The 22,520-nt window shown below is 43.9% G+C and overlaps 2 protein-coding genes across 5 annotated transcripts in view; one reads left to right on the forward strand and one right to left on the reverse strand.

The window, feature by feature from the left end:
• Positions 1 to 7,084, forward strand: part of ATP2A2 (ATPase sarcoplasmic/endoplasmic reticulum Ca2+ transporting 2) — a 45,564-nt gene extending 38,480 nt beyond the window's left edge. The window contains exons 20-21 of one of the 3 annotated variants that reach the window (XR_004360104.1): positions 594 to 2,150; positions 5,997 to 7,084. Coding sequence is in view for 2 of the 3 variants with exons in the window: in XM_032705416.1 (XP_032561307.1) it covers positions 594 to 863 (270 nt within the window). In the remaining variant the exon portion in view is untranslated. Of the gene's footprint in view, positions 1 to 593 lie in introns of all 3 variants that reach the window. The other 2 variants (XM_032705417.1, XM_032705416.1) reach the window with 2 other exon arrangements.
• A 6,255-nt stretch (positions 7,085 to 13,339) lies between these two features.
• Positions 13,340 to 22,507, reverse strand: ANAPC7 (anaphase promoting complex subunit 7). Of its 2 annotated transcripts, XM_032706163.1 has the most exons (11): positions 22,252 to 22,507; positions 20,483 to 20,669; positions 19,864 to 19,983; positions 18,647 to 18,758; positions 18,271 to 18,424; positions 18,026 to 18,168; positions 17,673 to 17,790; positions 16,676 to 16,872; positions 15,704 to 15,928; positions 15,125 to 15,275; positions 13,340 to 14,253 (listed from the first exon to the last, which is right to left on the reverse strand). In XM_032706163.1, exons 1-11 carry the CDS (start codon positions 22,350 to 22,352, stop codon positions 14,064 to 14,066), a joined length of 1,698 nt encoding a protein of 565 aa, XP_032562054.1. In that variant the 5' UTR covers positions 22,353 to 22,507; the 3' UTR covers positions 13,340 to 14,063. The 2 variants fall into 2 exon arrangements, with proteins under 2 accessions (XP_032562054.1, XP_032562055.1); XM_032706164.1 differs by lacking the exon at positions 22,252 to 22,507 and having other exon boundaries at positions 20,581 to 20,653.
• Between the last annotated feature and the right edge of the window lie 13 nt (positions 22,508 to 22,520).

The raw sequence follows: 22,520 nt of genomic DNA on the forward strand, positions 1-22,520 counted from the left end.
CTTGGAGGTAGAGCACAAACCTGTGTGGGGCTTAAGGCAAGGGCTGGAGGGGGAGAAGAGATGCACCTGGAATATTGCAGCAGCTTTGGTCACCACAGTGTAAGAAAGATATTAAGGCATTAGAGAGTGTCCAGAGGAGGGCAGTGAAGATGGGGAAGAGCCTGGAGGGGAGGCTGTATGAGGAGTGGCTGAGGGCACTTGGTGTGTTCAGCTGGAGGAGACTGAGGGGAGACCTCATTGCGGTTACAACTTCCTTGTGAGGGGCAGAGGAGGGACAGGCACTGAGCTCTGCTCTGTGGGGACCAGAGACAGGACCCAGGGAATGGCCTGGAGTTCTGTCAGGTCAGGTTTAGGTTGGATGTTAGAAAAAGTTCTTCCCCAGAGGGTGGTTGAGCACTGAACAGGCTTCCCAGGGCAGTGGGCACAGCACCAAGGCTGCCAGAGCTCAGGGAGCATTTGGATGATCCTCTCAGGCACAGGGTGACTCTTGGGGATGGGCCTGTACAGGGCTGAGGGTTGGACTCGATGATCCTTGTGGGTCCCTTCCAGCTCGGCACATCCTGGGATTCTGTAACACTCGGCTTTTCTTTCAGATTATCTTCCAGATCACACCGTTGAACGTGACTCAGTGGCTGATGGTGTTGAAAATCTCCCTCCCCGTCATTCTGCTGGATGAAACACTTAAATATGTGGCCCGTAACTACCTGGAACCTGGTAAAGATAGTGTGAGGCCTGCCACCAAACCCTGTGCTCTGTCAGCATGCACCGAAGGAGTTTCCTGGCCGTTTGTGTTCATTACTATGCCCTTGGTTATCTGGCTTTACAGCACAGACACTAACTTTAGTGATATGTTCTGGTCTTGACTGACATGGTGACGAGTTTTACATTCAATGGAAAAAAAAAAAAAAGAGTTTAACTTAATTTTTTATTGTTTAGAGCAACTGTCTATTTCTGCTGAATTTTCACATGAACATATTTGCCGGTGATGGAGGTTTCATAATCTAGACTTTTGGTTTTTTGCTTTTTCTGACTTCAGTGGGGGCAATATATTCCTCTTTTTTACACAGTTAAAGTGTCCATTGACATGTACAGAGAACTAACACTATTTTATGCAAATATTTTTTTGTAGATGAAAAGCATGTACAGTGTTCTGTTCGATAGTCTATTCATCATGTAAAAAAAAAAAAGTAAATTTGTTTTGAGCCAGCGGACACTATCAGACTAAATTGGCAGCAGATTTTAGGGAATGAATGTGTGTTGTCTAAAACTAAAAAAGCATGTAACTGTTTGTCTTCTGCATGATCATCCAAACTTAATTTGTCATAAAGTCAGGTTTGATTCACGAGCAGAACTTTCTGCACTGGGTAGAGAGTCCTGCTCCCTCGGTCAGGATTCCTTCTCAGTGCCCCTCTTCCCTCACTCTTGGTTCTTGACTGTCCTTGTTTACACCAGTTTCTGTATGAGGTAATGCCTGATCTTGCTCGTGCAGAAAATACCATTCCAGCTGCAGCCTGCTGGGGTTCTTCCATACTCTCAACACAAATAGGGTTGTGTTTTTTTTAAGATTATTTATTTTGTCTATTGTATTTTATTGTAACAAGACCTTATTTTGCCAGTGTTGCCCCTTTTGCAGGGACAGGGAGGGCTACTTCTATCTCCTTTAAATCTAAAGCCTTTTTAACAAACACAATCTATTTGAATTCAAAAGAGGGTTTAAGTTGGGGTTTAATACTTTATTTACACATCAGAGCCTTTCTTTTTCTTTCTCTTTTTTTCCCCCCCTTTAAGATCAAAATTTGCAATGAGACCTGGAAAAATTACTTGCACTGCATAGGTAGAAATTAGATTTCCTACACTTAGGGCACTAATGCTCAGTTATATCCATGGGGTTACTCTGCTGGCCTGTTGTAAGCCTGACTTGAAGTAACAAGCTCGTGTGTGTTTTTTGTAAAATCTGTAAATAGCACATGACCAAATTGAACATATTGTATAGAACTATTTTTATTTTGATGTGGCACTAACCACCTTCATTATTACGGTAAATGTTAAAGCATGTTTTCAAATTCAGTCCTGTATCAACAATGTGTAAGTCATTAACAGTCCTAACTGTGGTGTTTTTCTCCAATGCCTTCCAACTTTCATCGACTAAAGTGAGTATTTCTCTTCCATTTCACCCTGCCAGTGGTGACTTGCTGTAAAATAGCATTATGATGTATACATGTTGAAGAATAAATAGTAATTTCCTTCATTCCCATGCTGTGTTTTGTCAAACTCTGCTGTGCTACATTATTATCACCACTTTAGACTCTTGTTTTGTGGTCTGAAGCTCAAATTACTGATTCCAAAGGCAAAGCACTTGCTTTTGGTTTAGTGTATTTTAGGGTCTTGTTTTATAGCACCTGGGAGCCTTAGTGCCCCAAGGTCTTACAGCTTTTGGTCTTAAGTTACAGATTTGTCTAATTTTATCTCAAACTTAAGACCCTGACAGCTGTGAACATGAATGTTTAGTGTCCAAAACTCTCTGGTACTCGTGGTCAGGTGCTGGTTTACTCCAAAGCTTTTCCCTGCTCTGAAACAGGGGTTCCCACCCTTCCCTCATCCCTGGTACCAGCAGTGCTCAAAGGGCAGGTGCTGCTCCTGGCAAAAGCAGCTCATTATTTGTACAGTGGCCATCTGAGAAGGCAAAAGAACAGTCTCAGCTTAACAGGACAGTCTCTGAAACCTGTCCTGGGGTCACTGTGTCTGTAGAGCAGCAGGTGCTGTGTTATCTTGTGCTGGCTCAAGCTGAGTAACCAAATTCAGGCAGCTTTGTGATCCCTCCTGGAGGGACGGGACAGTTCCAGGCTGTGTCCTGTTGGTGCCAGCTGGAATCCAGCGAGCACACATCATTCTCTTGGTTTAAGCTCTCAAATATAGACTCTCCCCTCAGAACACTCAGGCTCTATCAGAAATTCCACTGCATTGTGAGTGCTCTGTTTACAGAGACTTTGACTTGTCTGAGTTGGTGCTGCAGAGGCTCAGAGGAGCTGACCTGATGATGTAGTAGGTGTGTTGCTGAACTGTGAGCATTTTAAATCCCTTTGAATGCCCTTTTTTAGTGTGGAAGAGCCAAACTAAGGTTTTGCGTTCCACAAAACCACTGGCCTGCACTGGCCATTTGCTGTATCAATAACAAATGAGCAGCATGAAGCTTGACCCTGTTTCTTGAAATGGAAAAATAATAGTTCATGTGATTCAGGATTCCTTGAGATCAGAGTATGTCCCAGTATGTTACTTGTTGGAAACAAATACTAGCAAGTTAGTTCTGTGTGCTCCCAATGTCATTGACAGACATTTTCCAGGGCAGGAATGCCACTGAATCCTTGAGCACTGGTTCTGTTGAACCTGCAGAGCACCATATTGGTGGCCTTTTTAAAGCCACCATGAGTGATCCTGCTTCTTGTACAATCCTATTCTTGTCTTTTATGCCAAATGATCCTGCTATTTGGCCCCTTTTTCCTTCTCTAAGAAGGTGAAGGGGGAGATGACTGTTGATAAGTAGAATTCAGTCTTCAACACCTGTCTGTGTTGAAAATGAATCTTGCTGCTTGTGTCCTGGATTTCCATAGACATCTGAGAGCTTGCTCATGTCTTGGAGGCACTTGGGATAGGGCTTTGTCTTCCTCGAGTTTGCCTTAGAAAGCTGGATGAGTGGTGGGAAAATGGAGTGGGATCCATCCCTACAGGCTCATGAGCTTACAGGAACAGTCAGCTTTTATAAGGTGACTTTTATAAGCAATCTTCATCTACCCTGATTTTATTTCTCCCAGTCTTGTCCAAATCTTCCTGCAGAAGTGGAGCAATAGAGTTCCCCAAGATCAGCAGGTGCAGGTCTCAAGTTCAATGGCAGCTGTGCTGCGCTTTAGGACTTCTGTTTTCCAGCTGTTGTAAATCCCAGCTTTGTCTGGCCTGGATTGGCCAAATATTAAGACCCACCATGAGCTTCCTCCTGGGCAGCTCATCCTGCCCTGGAATCACAACCTTGTGATCCTGGAGGGAGTGCTGTGGGTCTGGGCTCCACCCTGGGAGCTGAGCAGGCAGTGGGAGTTGCAGTAGAAGAGAAAAAGGCAGCTTTTCTGATGGCTTTTCTGTTCTAGAAAGTACAGAACTGCAGTGCAAGGTTTGGAATCACTGCAGGAAATGCGTTAACTCAATTTACCTTAGTTGTATAAATCCTGTTATCCTTCAGCCTCGGCCCTTTCATCTGGAGAAGCCAGGAAGGGAGGACCTTTCAGAACAGGCTGACTTGCCACCATCTTGAAGTTGAAATTCTCATTTAATTTCTTTGATCCCAAATATTTCCTCTCAAGCCTCCCCAGGTTGAAATAGGGTAACTGGGGGTACAAATAGATAACTCCTATTTTCCTGTTCCTATTTTCTGTGTTCCTGAGAACATACAAACAGCAGCACTTCCTCAAGCAGAAATAGCTCACAGTTCCCCAGGCTTGATCTCTCACTCCATTCTTAGAAAATAACCTCATATTTTTTGTTTCTCTTTGCTCTCATCTCACCAAGCTTTGTCATCTCTGCTGTTTTCTGGATTCCTTGGTGCCCTCACACGTTGCTGCTTATTTTCTAGTGTGAGAGGGGTGTGTAAGACCAGGATCAATCGTGTGATTGATGCTGCCTTATGCTGGTAACACCAGGAAGGATATTGGCTTGTGCTGGGAACCCAGTGGGGTTTGGAATAAGAGCAGCTCCTCCTGAATCCAGGGTTCTGTAGCAAGGAGGATGCTCAGGCAGCTGCAGCTCTACACTAAATATTTAGACAGGAGCTTTTGTCTTTGCAGTGCCTTGGGCTCCCTCTGCTTTCACATATGAATGATCCAAAGTGCTGTCCATGAGCTACACAACGAGCTGCTCCTTCTTGCTGCCATCCAAGCAATAAAAATAGTTCATACTTGGTTCCCCAAAACGTTATTGCAAATAAATGAGGATGAAAGAGGCTGCAGAAAAACATACACCAGTCTGTCCAAGTGCTCCAGGGCTCGTGTTTGCAGGGAGTCTGGTTGGGAGGTAAATGGTATGAAAATGAGATTTTAATCTGCTGATAGAATGCAGTACAGCAGTTCTGTTCAGAGAACACAGCTCCTGCCCACAGTTCGTGGTAAACAGCCTAAAGAGGGTTCGATTTGCTGAGATGAAGGGAGGTAAAACCGATACAGAGTCGTCTGTCTCTTGCACCTGTCTTGTTTTACTTTTTTGCACTTCTAACCATTAACTGTTTCCCTAATCTCTGCTAATTACATCCTTAATTGCATTAATATGCATTTTCAAATCTTAGCAGGAGAGCCCAAATTTTACAGTGTTGAAGCAGTGTTTGGAAGAGCTTCCCTGGAGTTGTAGGGCCCCAGAGCACCCCAGGCTCTCCCAGACACAGGGCTGACCTTACGCTGTGGTGTGGGGTTGAAGTACAGGGGGAGCTTTAGGACCTTGTACTCTCCCCTTGGCCTACACGTTAATCTGTGTAGTGTAATGACTTCTTCAAAGCTTTCCTACTGCTTCCCAGAACAAGCTGCCTGGAAAAGGGACATTGTTAGGTCACTTTGGGGACCAAACTTGGAATAATGCCTCGATTAGAAAAACACCCTTAAAACCTTGAGCTCCACATGTGTAGGGTGAAACTTGAAAATAAAAATTGTCTGTTGCCACTGATCAGGCAGAGAAAGGCAAAAGTTACTTGAATGTCTTAATTATTTTTCACTGCAGTCTTTGGTGGGAAGTGCTGGCTCTGCTAGTGATTAAGGGAGCTCTGCTCAGAGGAGCTGAGCTTTAATCCAGAGGGCCTGGGCTTTAAGGACAAAGTAACCTGAGAATGTCCCTTCAACGACAGAGCAGCCAGTTACCAAACTTAACATTCTTTCTTCTGTCACTGTTGATCTTAGTCTTGCTTGTATAATGATAACTGAGCATTCATCCTTTCATTAACTGATGCCTTTTCTTTCTTTCCTTTTCAGCAATACTGGAGTAATCGCTTCCTAAACAATTTTGCAGAAATGTAAGGTTGTTTTGTTGCGTGCATGTGTTTTTAGCAACACATCTACCAAAACTTCTGCATGTATCGTGTAAAGATTCTTTGCTTTCCCTAAAAACAAAAACTCATTGTGTTCTCTGTGGAAGAAATGTGTGGTACCATTAGGACTCCATGATACAGATGTACAAACGTGCAATATAGATTTTCGAGGCGGAACTCTCTCCAGAGAAGGTTGGTTTCTGTGCTGCATGGAGAAGAGTTGGGTTTTCCTTGAACAAGAATCACGGAGCTGTCAGCCAATTCCCCATATTTCCTGTATGTAAAATGTCAGTTTATACAATGTACAATATCAGATAATGCATGCCTTGGGTTGTAGATGGATCTCTCTGTATTGTATCATCCAAACATCCAACTCCAACAGCTTCTGTACAATGCTCTCCTATTTATAAATCCATGGAAACGATTACAGATGAATGTTAAACCGTAAGCCTCCACTTCATAACTTTGGATTTTTTTTATCATCTGTGCAAATCAACCTCTTTTGCACTGTAATGTAACTTATTTAAATCTAAGGCAGTAAGACAGATGTTGGTGCAATACAAAATATCGTGATGCATTTATCTAAAAAGCAACAACGACGTAGCCAGTTCCCACAGCTGCATGTGCGACCTTTAGAAGTTGTAAATAAGATCAATTGTCTATTGACATGCTGACAGTAAAAGGAGCATCACACCTAGTTTCATTTGTATCAGGTAAATAAATTTATTCTCCAATACATACTCGGCGTGGTATTTGATGCACTTTGTTTCCTGCAGGTCCGTGCTCTTCTTATTTTAATGCCAGGATGCCACTTTTTAGCACCACCACAATCTTCCCTCCTAGAACTATGCAGATGCAGCTGCTCCTCGGCAGTATTGACCTCCTCGCTGGTGTGATTTCCTCTGTCCAGGGGCTTGTGTGTGTGTTTAAGGGACACTGTCAAGTACTTTGATCACTCAGTTTTTTTAAAATGCTCCATTGTTTGTAAAATCCCTCTGAGAAAACGTAAAATAAACAATTCTTTCCCAACTACATCTTTTTTTTTTTTTTTTGTCCTATTCTATCTTCTAAATTGCCCCAGCCTAAAGTAGCTCCTGGTCTCTTCCCCTTCCGTAGGCAAAAGGAGGATGAGCCCAATGTGTTTGTTCCAAACCACACCATGAGCATCCTGCTGGGAGTGCTTGGCACTTTGGGCTCACTCCCTTCCCCACACCAGGGACTGTTCTGCCACGAGCTCACAGTACAGGAGTTAGGCAAGGCTAAAGCACCTCAAGGGTAAAAGCTGGCTTTTCCAAGTGTCCTGTAATGCTCTGCTCCAAAGCCCAAACACTACGTTTTGTTTGGAATAAGAGGCAGCTTGAGGAATATGTTTTAAATGAGGTGTAATGGCCCTCAGCCTCAGCCCCTGAGAGGAGCACCGTGCTGGCAAACGGCCTTATCCAAATGAGGTGACACGTCTGAGACCCTTCAAACGCCACGGTGTGAGGTTTAAAAATACAGAGGTTGAATTCCATTGTCCAGCAGAACTCTGGGATGGTGGAGGGTGTGTTAAGGCATCGGGCTGAGCTGCTGTGGCTGCTTCCTACTATGGTAGTGTTGTGTGGGCAGGCTGAGCTCTGCTCTCACCCCCAGCTGGGGCTGTCAGAGCCCGGCTCCACACTCCGTACCTCCCGCTGCAGCTCTTCCCGGGGCTGCATTTGGAGCCTCAGCACACACCAAGAGCTCTGCCAGCACAGCCCTTCCTGCTGGGGCTCCTGTTTGAACTTCCCAGGGACACCTGAGCTGAGGGATCACAAGCATTTGGCCAGAACAAACTGCCCCAGTAGCACCTCTTGTCACAGCCTCAGCCTGGCTGTAATTAGGAAGCAACCAAAGGGACAACAAGGCTCCCTCGCAGCTGAAGTGTTGCTCAGATCTCACCATCCCATGTACCAACGTGCTCCTGCCTGGCCCATCTCCTGCCCCTTTTCTCAGCCTGAAATTCTTGTCCCCAGCACGAGTGTAACCCTCAGGGAGATACAAAGTCATTATTCAGGGAACAGCTCGAGCTGCTGTCACAGCGAGGTACATTCCAGCACCTCTGCACTCAGACAGCGCCTCTCTGAGCAAAGTGACACAAACTCACACCTGATTTTTAAACGTTTCTTTAAATGATGATCTGCAAGCTAAAGGCAGAGCAAGTCCCTCAAGTGACCCTGAGGCAGCACTCTGGAGTACAGCCATGTGAGCAGAACGTGATGCTCAGTGGGTTGCCAAGGTACTCACTGCAAGAGTGTGTGGTAAGAGATGCTGAAATCAACAGCTTCATCTTCCCCCTCCTCCTCCTCCTCCTCCTCCTCCTCCTCCTCCTCCTCCTCCTCCTCTCCCTGCAACCCCCAGCCCTAAAGCATCACATGGATGAGCCACTGACAGCAGAGCAAGGAAGCAGCTCCCCATAGAGCAGTTATGAGGCATTATGGGCACATTACATCAAACTCTAAATACAGGCAGGAAGTAACCCCGTTTTTACCTCAAAGTGAACTTGTGTGTGATTAGAGCCCACATCCACCCCCAGGAGGGTGGGCGAGAAACGAGAGAAGCCTTGGGGAGGGGAGATGGCAAATTTTCTTCCCCACTGAGCTAGGAAAAAGCCACAGGAAAATCCTGGGACTGTAAAAGACAGCCCAGCAATCCCCCTCTGCTCAGTCAACAGCACTCTGAGCACCTGAGGTGGTCTTCTAAAATATTACATCCCAACGATTTACCCACGTGGAAGTGCAGAGGAGACTTCAGACTCAATTTAGCAGGCTCCAGGGATTTACCTAATGAGGCCAAGGCTCTGCCCTTTCATCAGAGACAGTGGGAACTGAACCTATAAGAGTAATTCCCTTATAGCAAAGTCTATAGGGGTGATGCCCTTCCTGCTCCTGGAGCTGCTGGCTGGGCAGACTTACTCTGAAAGACTAACAGCATCCAACCTTTCCCAAAACAGAGCTACTGACGCTCTGATCCCAAATCCTAATGGGATTAAGAGCTCCCTCACCAGCTGCATGGCAGCTTCAAGTCTTTGAAGTCTTTTCCAAGACATTTCCATCTGGGTGAAAGCCCTGTTGGCAGCATCCCATCAAGCCTCTCGGTTCCTCTTTTACCCAGTGGAAAGGCTCTGCTCACTGGGCTGGCACAGGGACTAGACTGGAGTTAGGACTGGGCCATAAACCTCCCTTCACCACACAGCACCTTGGTGTCCTACCCCAGCACCAAGCTGTAAACCTCTCAACACCTCTTTAAGGCCAGATGATGGATGTTCTTCCTGCCATCCTGTGAAGCCTCTGAAGTTACTGCATGGACGGTAAATCCCAGTACAAAAGGAGATCAAACCCATCTGTTTCCTTATCCCCCTTTTCAGGCAAGAGCAGTAGCAGCAACAAAAGCAGAAATCAAAGCACAGCACAGGAAGGGTTAAATCTCTCTTCCAAAAACTCAAATATTTCCAGAGAGCTGGGTGGAGGGTCCTTAAAACTTCTCAGAGCCCAGTATATTTCCACAAGGGGAGCAAACACTTGACCTCCAGCTTTATCAAATTGGCTGAGTTTCAGTGTGACATTATCCTCTGCAGAACTGACACCAAAAGGTCAACGGGAGCCACCTCCTCCTTTCTCACCTATTAAAAGCTCTCCTGGGGAGCTGAGGAAAGGTGACAGCCTGTCTCCATACCCTGTCTCTCCTCTTGGCACAGCCAGAATCCAGGAGCTGCCCTGGCCAGAGAGAATTTGGGCTAATACAGGAATTACTGTTTTTTTCAGAGTAATGCCAAACTTTCCCTGTCTTAGTTACACAGACCCCAACATTCCAGATTGACAATCAATCCATACAAATTTTCCATCTCACTTTCACTATGGACCTCAGCAGGGAAAGCAGAAACTGAGGTTACACCACCCTTGGACTCCTATCAGCACCCATCAAGTTTTACAAGGCAAAGCAGCTCCTCAGTCACAGATCCCAGCTTTACCGGCTTCCCCACAGACATTTATCCCAGGAACCCCACGGACAGCAGCTTCCACAGAGCAGCCCAAGGAAGTTGAGTATCCACTGATTGCTGTTGTTGCCCTGCTGCTGTCACCATACTTCAGTGTCCTGGAAAACTATTTAGTATTCCAAGAGGATGAAGCCAAGTTAGCAGCTTCAGCCTATCCAACCATACTGCACATCAAGGAGCAGCAGAGCATAGCACACAGTGAATGAAAGGAAATAAAGTAGGAATATAAAAATTGGAAGCATTTTTCTATAGTTAAATAGTTCAGGGAAAGAACTGGCATCGTAACAGCTTTTTCTAGCAAAGCACATGCTGCCTCTCCAGCACAGGAACAGGCCCTTTTGTGCTGCCAGACCAACCCAAGCTCTTGGATCAACTGCTGAAGTAAGGAGCTCATTTCTGCCAACCCCTGAACTCCCCCAGCCCGGGAGTCCAGCTGGGAGATGTTCCAAATCCCTGATCCACAGTAGCTGAGCAGTGCTGCTGCTGCTGCCCCTCCAGCCACTGCCATGTAACTGGACTCCTTGTTGCCTGTAAATATTCAGGCCCACACTGGATCCTTTCCATGAAGAAACTACACTGAAACCAACTGCAATGTGTTTGAGTTCTGCTAGGCACTAAATAAAATGGTCCCAATTTACTGAAGGGCAGTACTGAATACAGCTTATCTAGAACTTCAAGCCCTGCCTAAGGTTATTTAGTTTGAAATCACAGGTTTATACTCAGTTTAAGCCCACCTAAGGTCACTAAATTTCAGACCCCTGCAGACTGCACTGATTTAGATCTGTTTTCCTAAAAGATATTTGGATGTGGTGTATTTGTGTAACTTGAAATTACAGTGGCTGACACAGCCTTTGAGATTTTCTTACCCCTGAGATCTAAGGGAGGGAGTAAGTTTTGCTGAATCAGAAATCCTCCCTGCTTCTGTCGTGGATGGATCAGTTCACACATCACTGAGCTCCTGAAAAGCAAGGAGGGAAGAATCACCACACAAAGAGGCCTAATGAGGAAGACAGTTACTGAAAGGGAAAAAAAATTGCTAGTTAATCAAAAATCTCTCTATAATCAGCAGTAGTAGGAAAGGAAGAAGCACCTCAGTTGGACAGAAAACACTGATATTGGCCAGCAGTCCCTCTTTATCTCTGCTTCACAATTCTAGAATTCCCAAGATCTGGAAATCAGAATTAGAAATACTGCTGGAATTTCAGGTGTTATCAGCACATGGCAGGATAAAGTGTGAATAAATGCATTATTTAGGCAATTTCTAGCCACATCCTGAATTTGTGCTGCTTTTAGGCTCTGCTGAACTCAGCCTTTTAGCCCTCACCCAAGTCTACGTACGGTTTGAAGAAATTCAATCCCTTTCCACCACTTCTTGTCTTTCCTATTGCAAAACAGGAAAGAATTAAAACTTAAATTATATTTGTGACTTAAACTCAGTGATTTCAAGCAAACTTGGGCACTCTGTCCTTACCCAGCTCCAGACTGGCATCTCAGACGTGTCAACACTGTACAGTTAGAACTGGATGGCAACAGCTTTTTTGCCTCACAAACTGTTTCACTTCCATCCCTGATTTGACACAGCCTGAACTTCAGTTTTTGGCTTTGTGATCTTTTCTTCTAAGGTGCACAGCACGTGACTGAGGGAGGGAATGAGGTCAGCTGCTCATTAATGGCTAATTGTTCTATTCCCTGAACTAGAAGGGCACTGGAGACTACAAGATCTCTGCAAAACCAGAGATCACATTCTAAAATTAGAGTGCTAATGAAGGCTCATTAATAGGCAAGAATCCCTCTAGAATTCTGAAGTGAGTGCTAAATATATCTATATAATCTCAAATGCACCTTGAAATTCCTTAGTCCCTTACTGTACAACTATTAGCAAAGATTACACACCAGCTACGTGAGCCCAACACATCAGATACTCACTGAGGTTTTATCTGCAGGATCTGACATTTAATTTTCAGTGAGGAGCCAAGTTCTCAGAAAACCAAAGCAGCAAGGATCCAACTCTATTTTGAACAGCCACCTCAAGGTGTCCTAAGGTGTGCCTGGACTTGTTAAAGCTGCACCTAAACACACTTATCTTGAAGTAGTTTTAGTTTCCTGCCTGTTCTAAGAGCAGAGATTATCAGATTATATACAAACACACCACAAACAACTCCATCTTCATCCACAGCAGAGGTCTGCAACACAACTAGAAAGCTGCAGATGAATCAGATGAATGTTGAGTGTGAGGAGAAAACAAAGCTTTTTTTTTTTTTAAAAAAAGATGCTTTGAATTTGCTTGTACAAATATATTTCTGTCATGAGACATGTGATGAGCTGAAATCTATTCACTGCATCCCACAGCAATGGTACAAGGGAAGAACAGGATCAGGCCTCTCATTTGGTGGATTTGCTCGGTGGAAGAGCAGGAGCAGCTCATGCCCATCCACCCCCCAGGACAGCAGCACATGCTTTGCTGTTCTTCCCAAATCACCTTCAAACAACCACAGTTCAGTCTGATATTTTGGAAAGTTTAAAGGCCACAAAATTCCAGAGAGAACAGGCATCCAGCTCTTTTCTTTTTTTAAATGGATAAACTATTAGACTCCTCTTTTGTTAGATGTGACATACCAAAACATTTCCAAAACAGCCCATAATCTGCCTATTCTTTCTGTTTGCATTTTTGATACATCACAGAGGGAAGATATTTTACTCTTATCTGCCTTACAGGGAGAAGCTTCTTTTCCATCTCATGTAGTTGTATCAAGCAGCCATTTTTCCTCCAACTGATAATCGAAACTATTTTTTAGCTTTCTAAAAAAAAGTCTGTGTGCTCCAGCATACCTGTGGTGACAGAATAAATACAAAAGGAATTAAATTGCCAATATAAAGATAAAAAAAACCACCGTGTTTTGGTAAAGACTAAGGCAATCAGAACAGTAAGAAAAATAAGTAATTCCTCCTCCCACACATCAAGCCCACAGAACTGCAATAGTTTCTAGATTACCCAAAGCAGCTCACCCTTGAAATGCTGAGAATCTGTACATGAAGTGATTTTGCTTCAAAAGGTGAGGGGAAAACATATGAATTCAAGTGTTACCTGACAAAACCAGGAAGTACATAAACATGGAAAAACCAGGACAATATGGGGTGTTGCATAATTTAACATTTCTCCAGCAATGCAAGGGAAGAGGGATGGATTCCTTTTATACCATTTTAAATGTCAGTGCTGTATACAGAATGTGAAGTGCTTTGAGTCACTGCTGTAAAAGCTTTTAGGAACATCCTGAAATAAAACTAAACTTCATTTTAAAATAAATGCTCATGTACAGACTTTAAGTGATTACAGGGTTTAGTAAGGACTGAGGAAATCACTTTAATTCTCCACCATTGGCTCAACTCTGTACACAGAGAAATCAGTCAGCTACAAAAAATGTCCTGTAAGTCCAAGTTGCCTATTGTCCCAAACTTCTCCTGGACAGCACAGGTAATGCCCTGGAAAAAGACAAATTAATTCAACAAACACAGCAAGAGAAAAGTGCTGCTTTGAGTCACATCCAAGCAACTGCCCCAGACTTTCAACAGGAGCACGAGCTGAAACAGGAGCACACAAACGAGAGTAAGACCCTTCCCACCAAGGAGTACAAACCCCTGTATTTACAGCTCCAAGCACACACAGCCCTGGACAGAACTCAGACATTGTTTTCATCCCAACAGGCTCATTACACACCTCAGATTCTGATGGTTTTACTTTTAGCAGGAATTTTTCAAAATGAAAGTTGCAAATAACCGTGGATGCAGTTAGTCCCTTATACTTAATAAATAAGAAGCATCGAGAATCTTCATGGTACTGAGATGTACAGGAGTATTAAATGGTTTCAGAGTCTATTAAAAAAAAACCCAAACAAAAAAGGGCCTTTGTTACTGCAAAAAAATCATAGTTTCTGTTCTTCTAAGAAGAATGGCCCTAGTGGTGTGTTCAAGTGCCAGAACAAGCAGCAGGTGAGACCTTTATTGCATCCCAAACCACTGTTCTTGATCTGCCCACTGAGCTGCTTCACTGTCACTGCCTTCCAAGTCTCCTTCTTCTCCACTTCCCTCCATGTCATCCACATCTTCTTCCTGGGTAGCATCTGTTGGACTTTCCTCTTTTTCCATTTTCTGCAGTCCTTCTAGTGACTTCTGATCGTTTGGATCCAAACTGAAGAAAGGAACAAAAAGAAAGCATTGTCTTGAAACTTTTTTCTCTTTATTTGTGGCCTTAGTGTAAAGAAAAATAACAAAATCTCATCCTGCTGTCTCCACTTCCTGTTTAACTTCATCAAGAAGCTTATTTTAGTAGCTGATGCAACTTCCCCTAAGGGTGACTGTACCACCGAGTATTAAATCTCCATATAAAAGTTTTGATCCTCAAGAATGCACTTATCTAAACATCCCACTCTTCCAGAAAACTTAGTCACCTCTTCCAACAATACTAATTATAAAGTGGCAGCAAAGCAGTAAAAATGTAAATGACTCTGACTAAAAATATTATATCCAAGCAAAAACCAGCTGACCCATTTAAGCTATACAAGTTTACAGTGGACATAATGTGCTGGATTTAAGGCACACTGGAGTTGCTGGAACCAAAACATGGGAATATTTAACACAGTAACATCCTAAAATAACATTTAGGTTATGTTAAGTTGAATCACACTATTTAAATGTACTGAATAGCTCATTTTTATATAGCACCTTCTAGTCTAAAGGAATGGATTTTCATGTGCCTGACTATTAATTAATAACTATAAATAATTTCATGCCTTAAAACTTTTGTTAGTTAAGGAATCACAAGCCTAGTGACATGTTTAGTATTAATGCAGTCCCTACATTGTGCACTTCTCAGATCAAAGCCTTAAGACCAACTAATTAATTAAGAGGATGTAATTTGTATGTTTTTGTTTGTTTTAAGGGAGAGTGATGTAAAGCCATCTCTGATTCTCATTCTAATCAATCAGTGGCTCAACTCTTTACTTAAGTCAAGCTGATTATTGGTTCCTAGAAACCTACTGCAATCTCAGGGTGTGCTTTACCTCAGGGCTATACTGTACTGGTCCATTGCTTCCTGGTACTCATTGACAGCCACCAGGAAGTCTCCCAGGATCCGGTGCAGCACACAGTCACTCTGATTGGCCAGTGCATTCCTCAGCAAAGCAATTCCATCTTCATACTTCTGCTCTCTACCTGTTCACAGGCAAAACTACAGTTTTAATTAATAGCTGAGATAAATCTATAAAGTCAGAGCGTTCACAGAGTCATCACAACACCAGACTGTTTGTCCCTTCAGCACTGTCAGCAAGGAGGGCAGCAGTGATCGACTTCCTGCAAGATTAACTCTAAACAATGGCTTTTTGTTGCAATACCTGCTACACTCACAGTTACATCTACTCTGAAGTCAAAACATTTGCCAATGCTTTAAGTGCTGGTGTGGTGCAGTATCAGCTGCTGGATGCAATGAATCCCTGTGTTTTTTCCTTTAGGATAGAACTGATAAATCCCTGGGCTGTAACATCACTGCTACATACTTCAGACTCATTGATGAGTCCGAAGAACACTCTTCCACATACAAGAGTATCTCTAAATAAACCAACACGGGGAAAAAAGGCACTTACTAAGAAGTTCTGCTTTCTTTACCACAGCTTTAATGTAATCAGGCCTTTGTGTTAGTGCTTTGTCCAGTAAGGTTTTTGCTTTTTCCTGTGTGACGGGGTCCTCCAGGCAGACAGTTGCCAGCAGGGTGAGTGTCTGTGCATTTGCTCCCAGAGTTTTGTACACATTGTTTGCCATCACCATGGCTTCACGGATGCTGTTGGATGCCAGGTAACACTCGATGAGACCTGGTGACACCAAATGGAAACATTTCAGTTTTTGAGTCAGCACTGCACTCACCTCCTCAGTTATTTGCCCAGCTGGCACTCCAGTAAAGAAATACAGCTGCAAGTGAGAAAGGGACTCTGTCCATGTTAACAAACCCATTCTACAGACAACTGATTTCACCACTTTTATTTATGAGCAGAGACTGAAACAAAAAAACCCAAACTCTAAGTACGTCTAATCTAAAATTTTTGTCCAATTCCAATACTGAGATATTAATACTTCACCTGGACTCTTCACTGAAGCTGCTGTTGAGATCAACAAGATTTAAATATCTAAATATTTAAATAAATATAAGAAAACAAAGCTCCCAGTAGAACTAACCATACAGTTCATGTCATGATCCAAAACACCCAAGTCTGTTTATATCCAGTATAAACAAAACAAAACAATAAAAAACCAACAAGAAAACCCCTTTTGTGAAAATCATTCTTACAAGCCCATACATTCTCTAGTATCTCTCATAGACCTGGTAAATCCCCTGACTGTGACATCACTGTCTCATTCTTCACATTGATGAGTCTGGTATCTTTAGACAAGATACTCTCTAGATGTTACTCTAGACATCCTCTAATCTCTCTCATCCGAGTGTTTCTACCGCTTTACAGATTTTGGGGTAAGAATAACTGATATACTAGAAAGCCAAGAGGAGGACACAACTCCTGGCTGCTCCCTTGTCAACTCTGACACCAAGCCAGCTCTGCACTGACCCTCGTAGCAGTCCAGCCTGCAGGGCGCGAGCCGAATGGCCTCTCGGAAGTGGATGATGGCTTCCTGCACCCGGCCCATGTTCCGCAGGGCGGCTCCTTTCAGGAGCAGGGCCTGGACACTGTTGCTGTTCAGCTGGATGGCTTTGGCTCCCAAGTACAAGGCACGGGAGTAGCGTTTGCTGTAGAAACTGTGACACCTACAGAGAGACGAGAGGGATTGTAAATATGTACTGCCTGCAGTGCCAGTGAGCAGGAGTGGAGGGGGAAAGGCAGGAAAGGAGGAGAGGAGGAAAAGGAAAAAAGGAGGAGAAGGAGGAGAAGGAGGAGAAGGAGGAGAAGGAGGAGAAGGAGGAGAAGGAGGAGAAGGAGGAGAAGGAGGAGAAGGAGGAGAAGGAGGAGAAGGAGGAAAAGGAGGAAAAGGAGGAAAAGGAGGAAAAGGAGGAAAAGGAGGAAAAGGAAGAAAAGGAAAAAACAAAGAAAAGACAAAACAGAAAAAAAGGCAAAGAAAAATAACAAAGGAAAAAAGGCAAAAAAAAAACAAAGGGAAAAAACTCCAAAAGCAAAGATAGAAAAAGCAACTTAAAAAAAAAATCAAGGAAAAAAAAACAAAACAACAAAAAAAAACCCAAAGGAAAAAAACGCAAAGAAAAAAATAACCAAAGAAAAAAAAAGAAGAAAAAAGAAACAAAGGAAAAAAACCCAAAGAAAAAACCTAAATTAAAAACCCAAAGGAAAAAAAAAACCACAAAGGAGAAAACCCAAAGAAAACTACAAGTAACTGTTGAACTTCTTTCATTTGAAGTTAAGAATGTATGTTCAAAAAAAACCACAACCCTTCAGGAGTTTAAAAACAAAGCTGTGAATATTGAACTGTCACAGCTATTCAGTATGTCACTGTTATTGCACCAAAGTGGTAACTCTAATAGGTTTAAAGATGCAGAGAAGAACCAAAATAGCTATTTATGGGTAAGGTAAGAAAGGAAAGAAACCAACTTACCCAGACACCACCCAGGGTTCTGCATGCTGGTCAGAAATATTGAAGAGGCGGCAGCCCAAGTTCTCCACATCCTCGAGCCGACCTTCACGTGCCAATAAATAACCATACACATCCATCCCTAAAGAGACATGTCTGGAGATCAACCCTCAAGAAATGGAAAGTTCATTCACAACAGGAAAAAAAAACCACCAGAACCAAAACCACAAACACCTACTTTAAACTGTGCATTTACCAGTAAGAGTTCAAGACACGCAGCTTCTGAATGTCAGTTCTGAACTGGCAAAACAATATACAATACCCAGCTGCATGTGGCTGTTACTCATCAGGTCAACCTTCTTTTAGGATTTGCTCACCTTTTATTAGGTAAGGATCCAGCATTTGTGCTTGTTCAAATTTTAGGATAGAGTTTTTATTATCTCCAGCTCTGAAGTACAGGTCTGCTAAGCTCCCCAGCAAGTCCACGTTATCCCTCAGCAAGGACTTCTTCTCCAAAGAGCTTAAAGCAAGACAAATGCCCATGATTTATAAATGTCACTTTCAATAGCATTATATATGATTAATATATTATTTGATTGCATCATGCTCTTTCCTCTCTTACCAAATGGTGTTTATTGCTCTTGTGTTATCTCCTGTATGCACAAAGGCATATGCCTTGATCCACACGGAAAGCCAGTCCAAGTTGGGAATGCTCTGGATTATGTTGATGGTCATGGAGGCCACTTCTGCTCCTTTCACTGACAGTGACAGCAAGCCTGTTCAGGACAGTAAATACATCAATCTCAGCCACCAAAAATTGCTTTTGACACAAATTAATTGTCTGAGGACCAGAAACTTCATCCCTTGACAAGCATAAAAATGCAGCTTGTTAAAATTTGCATAACATAGGCATTATATACCACATGCAAATGCAAGACAGTTACCTAGTCCCAAGTATAATTCAAATTATAGCACTATTCAACACTGCAGACACCCACCCAGGATGGCATCCAGTGCCAGAGGGCACTGCCTCAGCACTTCTTTGTAGCTCGTCACAGAGGAGCGCTCCTGACCTGCCTTCTTGTAGAGATTTGCCAACATCATATTGATCTACAAACAACAGAAATGTTGGGAGAGTCAAGTGTGAGAAAGGAGCAAGAACAACTAAGAAAGGTCAGAGCCCTGTCCTCAAGTCTGCCTGCCTTCTGTTCTGGGCAGAAGACAGAATTACTCACTCTTCTGAGAACGCTGTAATGTACCATACAGAACAAGATCAAAATTGTGGCTTCTCTCTGAGTACAGACACAAAATCTACATTCCTTTGTATTTGCTCAGAGCATCTCGAAATCTGTGTTTTGCACATGAGAAGTCAAAAGATGGGCAAGTGTTTAGATAGGATGTATCCATTACATCAGCCTCTTCCAGTGGTTCTCTCTGTATCCCTGGAAGGGTTTGAAAGAATGAGCTTAGGAAGGCAGAGAAAGTCTCCATTCAGCTTCTGAATGAAGTCATGATTGATCAAATAACAGAAATTATCTGAGCTCTGCACAACACCAGTAGCTGGTTTCTGCTACAACACTTTCATTTACTGGTGTGTGCAGGCAAAAAGTTTGTTTTTCTCAATCTTTTCTTTTCTCTGTTCTGTAAATTGGCCTTTGAACAGAACACTCTGACACTGACTGGAGTCTAAGCCACATACACTTTTAGGGCAATTTAACATGAAACACAGTTGACTGACCTGATGTGTTAATCTTTTAAGCCCTTACGACTAACAGAGCCAGCCAGCAAAGACTCCACAGATTTGGCACTGCAGACCACAGTGGGATCTAATATTTAATATTATCTAAACTGTGCTTTAAAAGGATTAAAAGATTTTAAAAGATGGAGCACTAGTAAACCTTCTACTTGCCAAAGTCTCCAGCCTTCCAAGGATCTTACATTGCTCCACCTATGCATGAGTTGGTAAAGATGCACAAAGCATGTAACTCCCTTCCCTTTTTTGAATTCTTTCTAACAGAGAGAATACAAAACTGCTCTAATTTTAAAGAAGTGAGTTCAAGTAAGCTAAATTAAAATTAGGAAATGTTATCACACAACAAAAGCAAATACCAAGTCATAACAGCATTTTACCTACAGGTTATATTCTTTTTTGACAAGGCACTGGCCTATAGATACACTGACCAAGAACCTGTGACAAAAACCTGCCAGAACTAACCTTTGGGGTCCTCTGTCTGGAAGGAATCCCATCAAGAATGGCAATGGCATCTTTATCTTGCTTCAGCATTGTGTAACATTCAGCCATTTTGTATTTCACTTCAATTTCTGATGGTAAGCACTGAAACAAAAAAGGAAGATTTAAATACAATGTTGGTTTAATCAGGTAAAAAAAAATTAATAGGGTTTCCTCATTAAATATTTATACTATGTTGAAAAATATCTAGCACAGGTAAGTCAACAATGCAACTTACTGCTAGTTCATATTGTTCCTGTCTTCAAATGAAAAGCATGAGCCACACATACAGGAAAATTTTATGTTCAAGACTGTTTTAAGTCTTCCGTTGGAAAATAAAACATTTGATGTTATTAAATTAATTAGCCTTAAGTGTCAGGTTTATTTGACATGGTAAATCCACAACCTAAGGTATTTAAAAGACATGCAAAGGTCGTGCTCAGGGACACGGTTTAGTGGTGACCTCGGCAGTGCTGGGATAAGGGTTGGGCTCCATCTTAAGGATCTTTTCAATCTCAATAATTCTATGAATATTGAGTCAAGCAACATTAATTGTAAGGGGGAACACGATCACTTTACACAGCATATTATCAGTTTTAAATACCTGGCTTTGGGGTGTTGATGTAGCATTCCCAGTGGAAGGTCTTACTTTGGAAGTTTTACTTAAGGCTTTTTTCTGCTGCAAGGCCATCGTGTACTTACTGACAGCATTCCTATATTCCTTGTCATGGAACAGAGAGTCTGCATGATAAACAAGGAGCTGGTACTTCTGAGATGGTGAAAACAGTTCCCTAAAGAAATGCAAACAGAAAGGCCGAGATCAGCTGGCTGCTTAAGAACCAAAACCTCGCAGATCCAAAGTATTTGCAGCTTTGGTTTGTCTGGCTTCAACTTCCAACTGTTGCTGCTTCTTTACTACCCTGGAAGGACCCTTGAGTAACAGGTACTAATTCCAAACACAGGGATTATCTCACCAGTTTCTTTTATCTGTGAACAAACAAAGGTAATAGCCACTCCTGACACCTTATCAGCAACAACAGCTCAGTGTTTGGCTGCTTGGCCACCGCCCCCATACTTCCCACAACAAACCACAGGCTGTCAATGTCCATTACACTAGGTCAACTTTCCTTTAGGATTTACTCACCTTTGATTATCTATTAGTATTATTATTTTACTGACATTTTAATTATCCAGCATTTCTGCTCGCTCAAATTTTAGAGTTTTGTTTGAATGGACGCAAGTTTAAAAAGCAACACAGCTCCTTGCACAACTACTCTGGTCCTAATCTGTGTTCCCACATTTTAGAAACCCCCTTTATAACACTCCCAGTATGTTTGCAGAGGTTTTGGAAGAGTTATGGTTTTGGAATGGGATTTGGGCTTCAAACAATACCTCAAAACCCAGTCAAAAAGTGAAATGACAGCTGAGAAACAAAGGGGATCTGATGATTCAAGGGTAGAGCCATGAAGTACAGAGGGCACCACTGGAATGGGGAAATCGATTCTGTTACTCAAAAGATGGACAGAGACTATTTACAAGGGCCTGGAGTGACAGGACAAGGGGGAATGGCTTCACACTGACAGTAGGTTTAGATTGGACATTAGGAAGAAATTCTTCCCTGTGAGGGTGGGGAGACCCTGGCACAGGTTGCCCAGAGAAGCTGTGGCTGCCCCATCCCTGCAAGTGTCCAAGGCCAGGTTGGACGGGGCTTGGAGCAACCTGGGCTAGTGGGAGATGTCCCTGCCCCTGGTAGGGGAATGGAACAAGATGATCTTCGAGGTTCCTTTCAACTCAAACCTTTCTGGGATTCTCTGCCAGAACACCCCAAAGGGATGCTGATGCTGGTACCCAAACAGAGCCGGGCTCCATCCCCGACAGGACAGGGACAGGGTGCAGGGACAGGGTGCAGGGACAGGACAGGACAGGACAGAGTGCAGGAACAGGGTGCAGGGACGGGGACAGGACAGGGTGCAGGGACAGGACAGGACAGGACAGAGTGCAGGAACAGGGTGCAGGGACGGGGACAGGACAGGGTGCAGGGACAGGACAGGACAGGACAGAGTGCAGGAACAGGGTGCAGGGACGGGGACAGGACAGGGTGCAGGGACAGGACAGGGATAGGACAAGGACAGGGGACAGGACAGGACAGGGTGCAGGGACAGGTCAAGGATACGACAGGGTGCAGGGATAGGACAGGGTGCAGGGACAGGGGACAGGACAGGACAGGGTGCAGGGACAGGGACAGGGGACAGGACAGGACAGGGTGCAGGGACAGGGGACAGGACAGGACAGGGTGCAGGGACAGGACCAGGACCCCCCAAATTGCCCCCGCCCCCTCAGCCCCTTAGCGCCCCCTGCCGGCGGGGCACTCACGGGTTGTTGCCGCTCATGGTGAGGAGCAGCCCGCTGAGCAGCCGCACGTTCGAGTGCAGCCCGGCGGCCGCCATCTCGCGCACGTGCTCCACCACGCTCATGCTGCCGGCGGAGCGGGAGGGACGGGAGGACAACCGAGCGAAGCACCGAGCGGGGCACCGGGCACGGAGCCGCCGCCGCCGCTGCCACTCCAAAATGGCGCCACCGAGGGGTCCTCGCGCGCCGCCGCCTGCGGGCGCCCTCGGCGCTGCCCGCGCGGCCCGACAGGC

The sequence above is a fragment of the Chiroxiphia lanceolata genome, chromosome 18 (assembly GCF_009829145.1).
Source record: "Chiroxiphia lanceolata isolate bChiLan1 chromosome 18, bChiLan1.pri, whole genome shotgun sequence".
Classification (NCBI taxonomy): domain Eukaryota; kingdom Metazoa; phylum Chordata; class Aves; order Passeriformes; family Pipridae; genus Chiroxiphia; species Chiroxiphia lanceolata.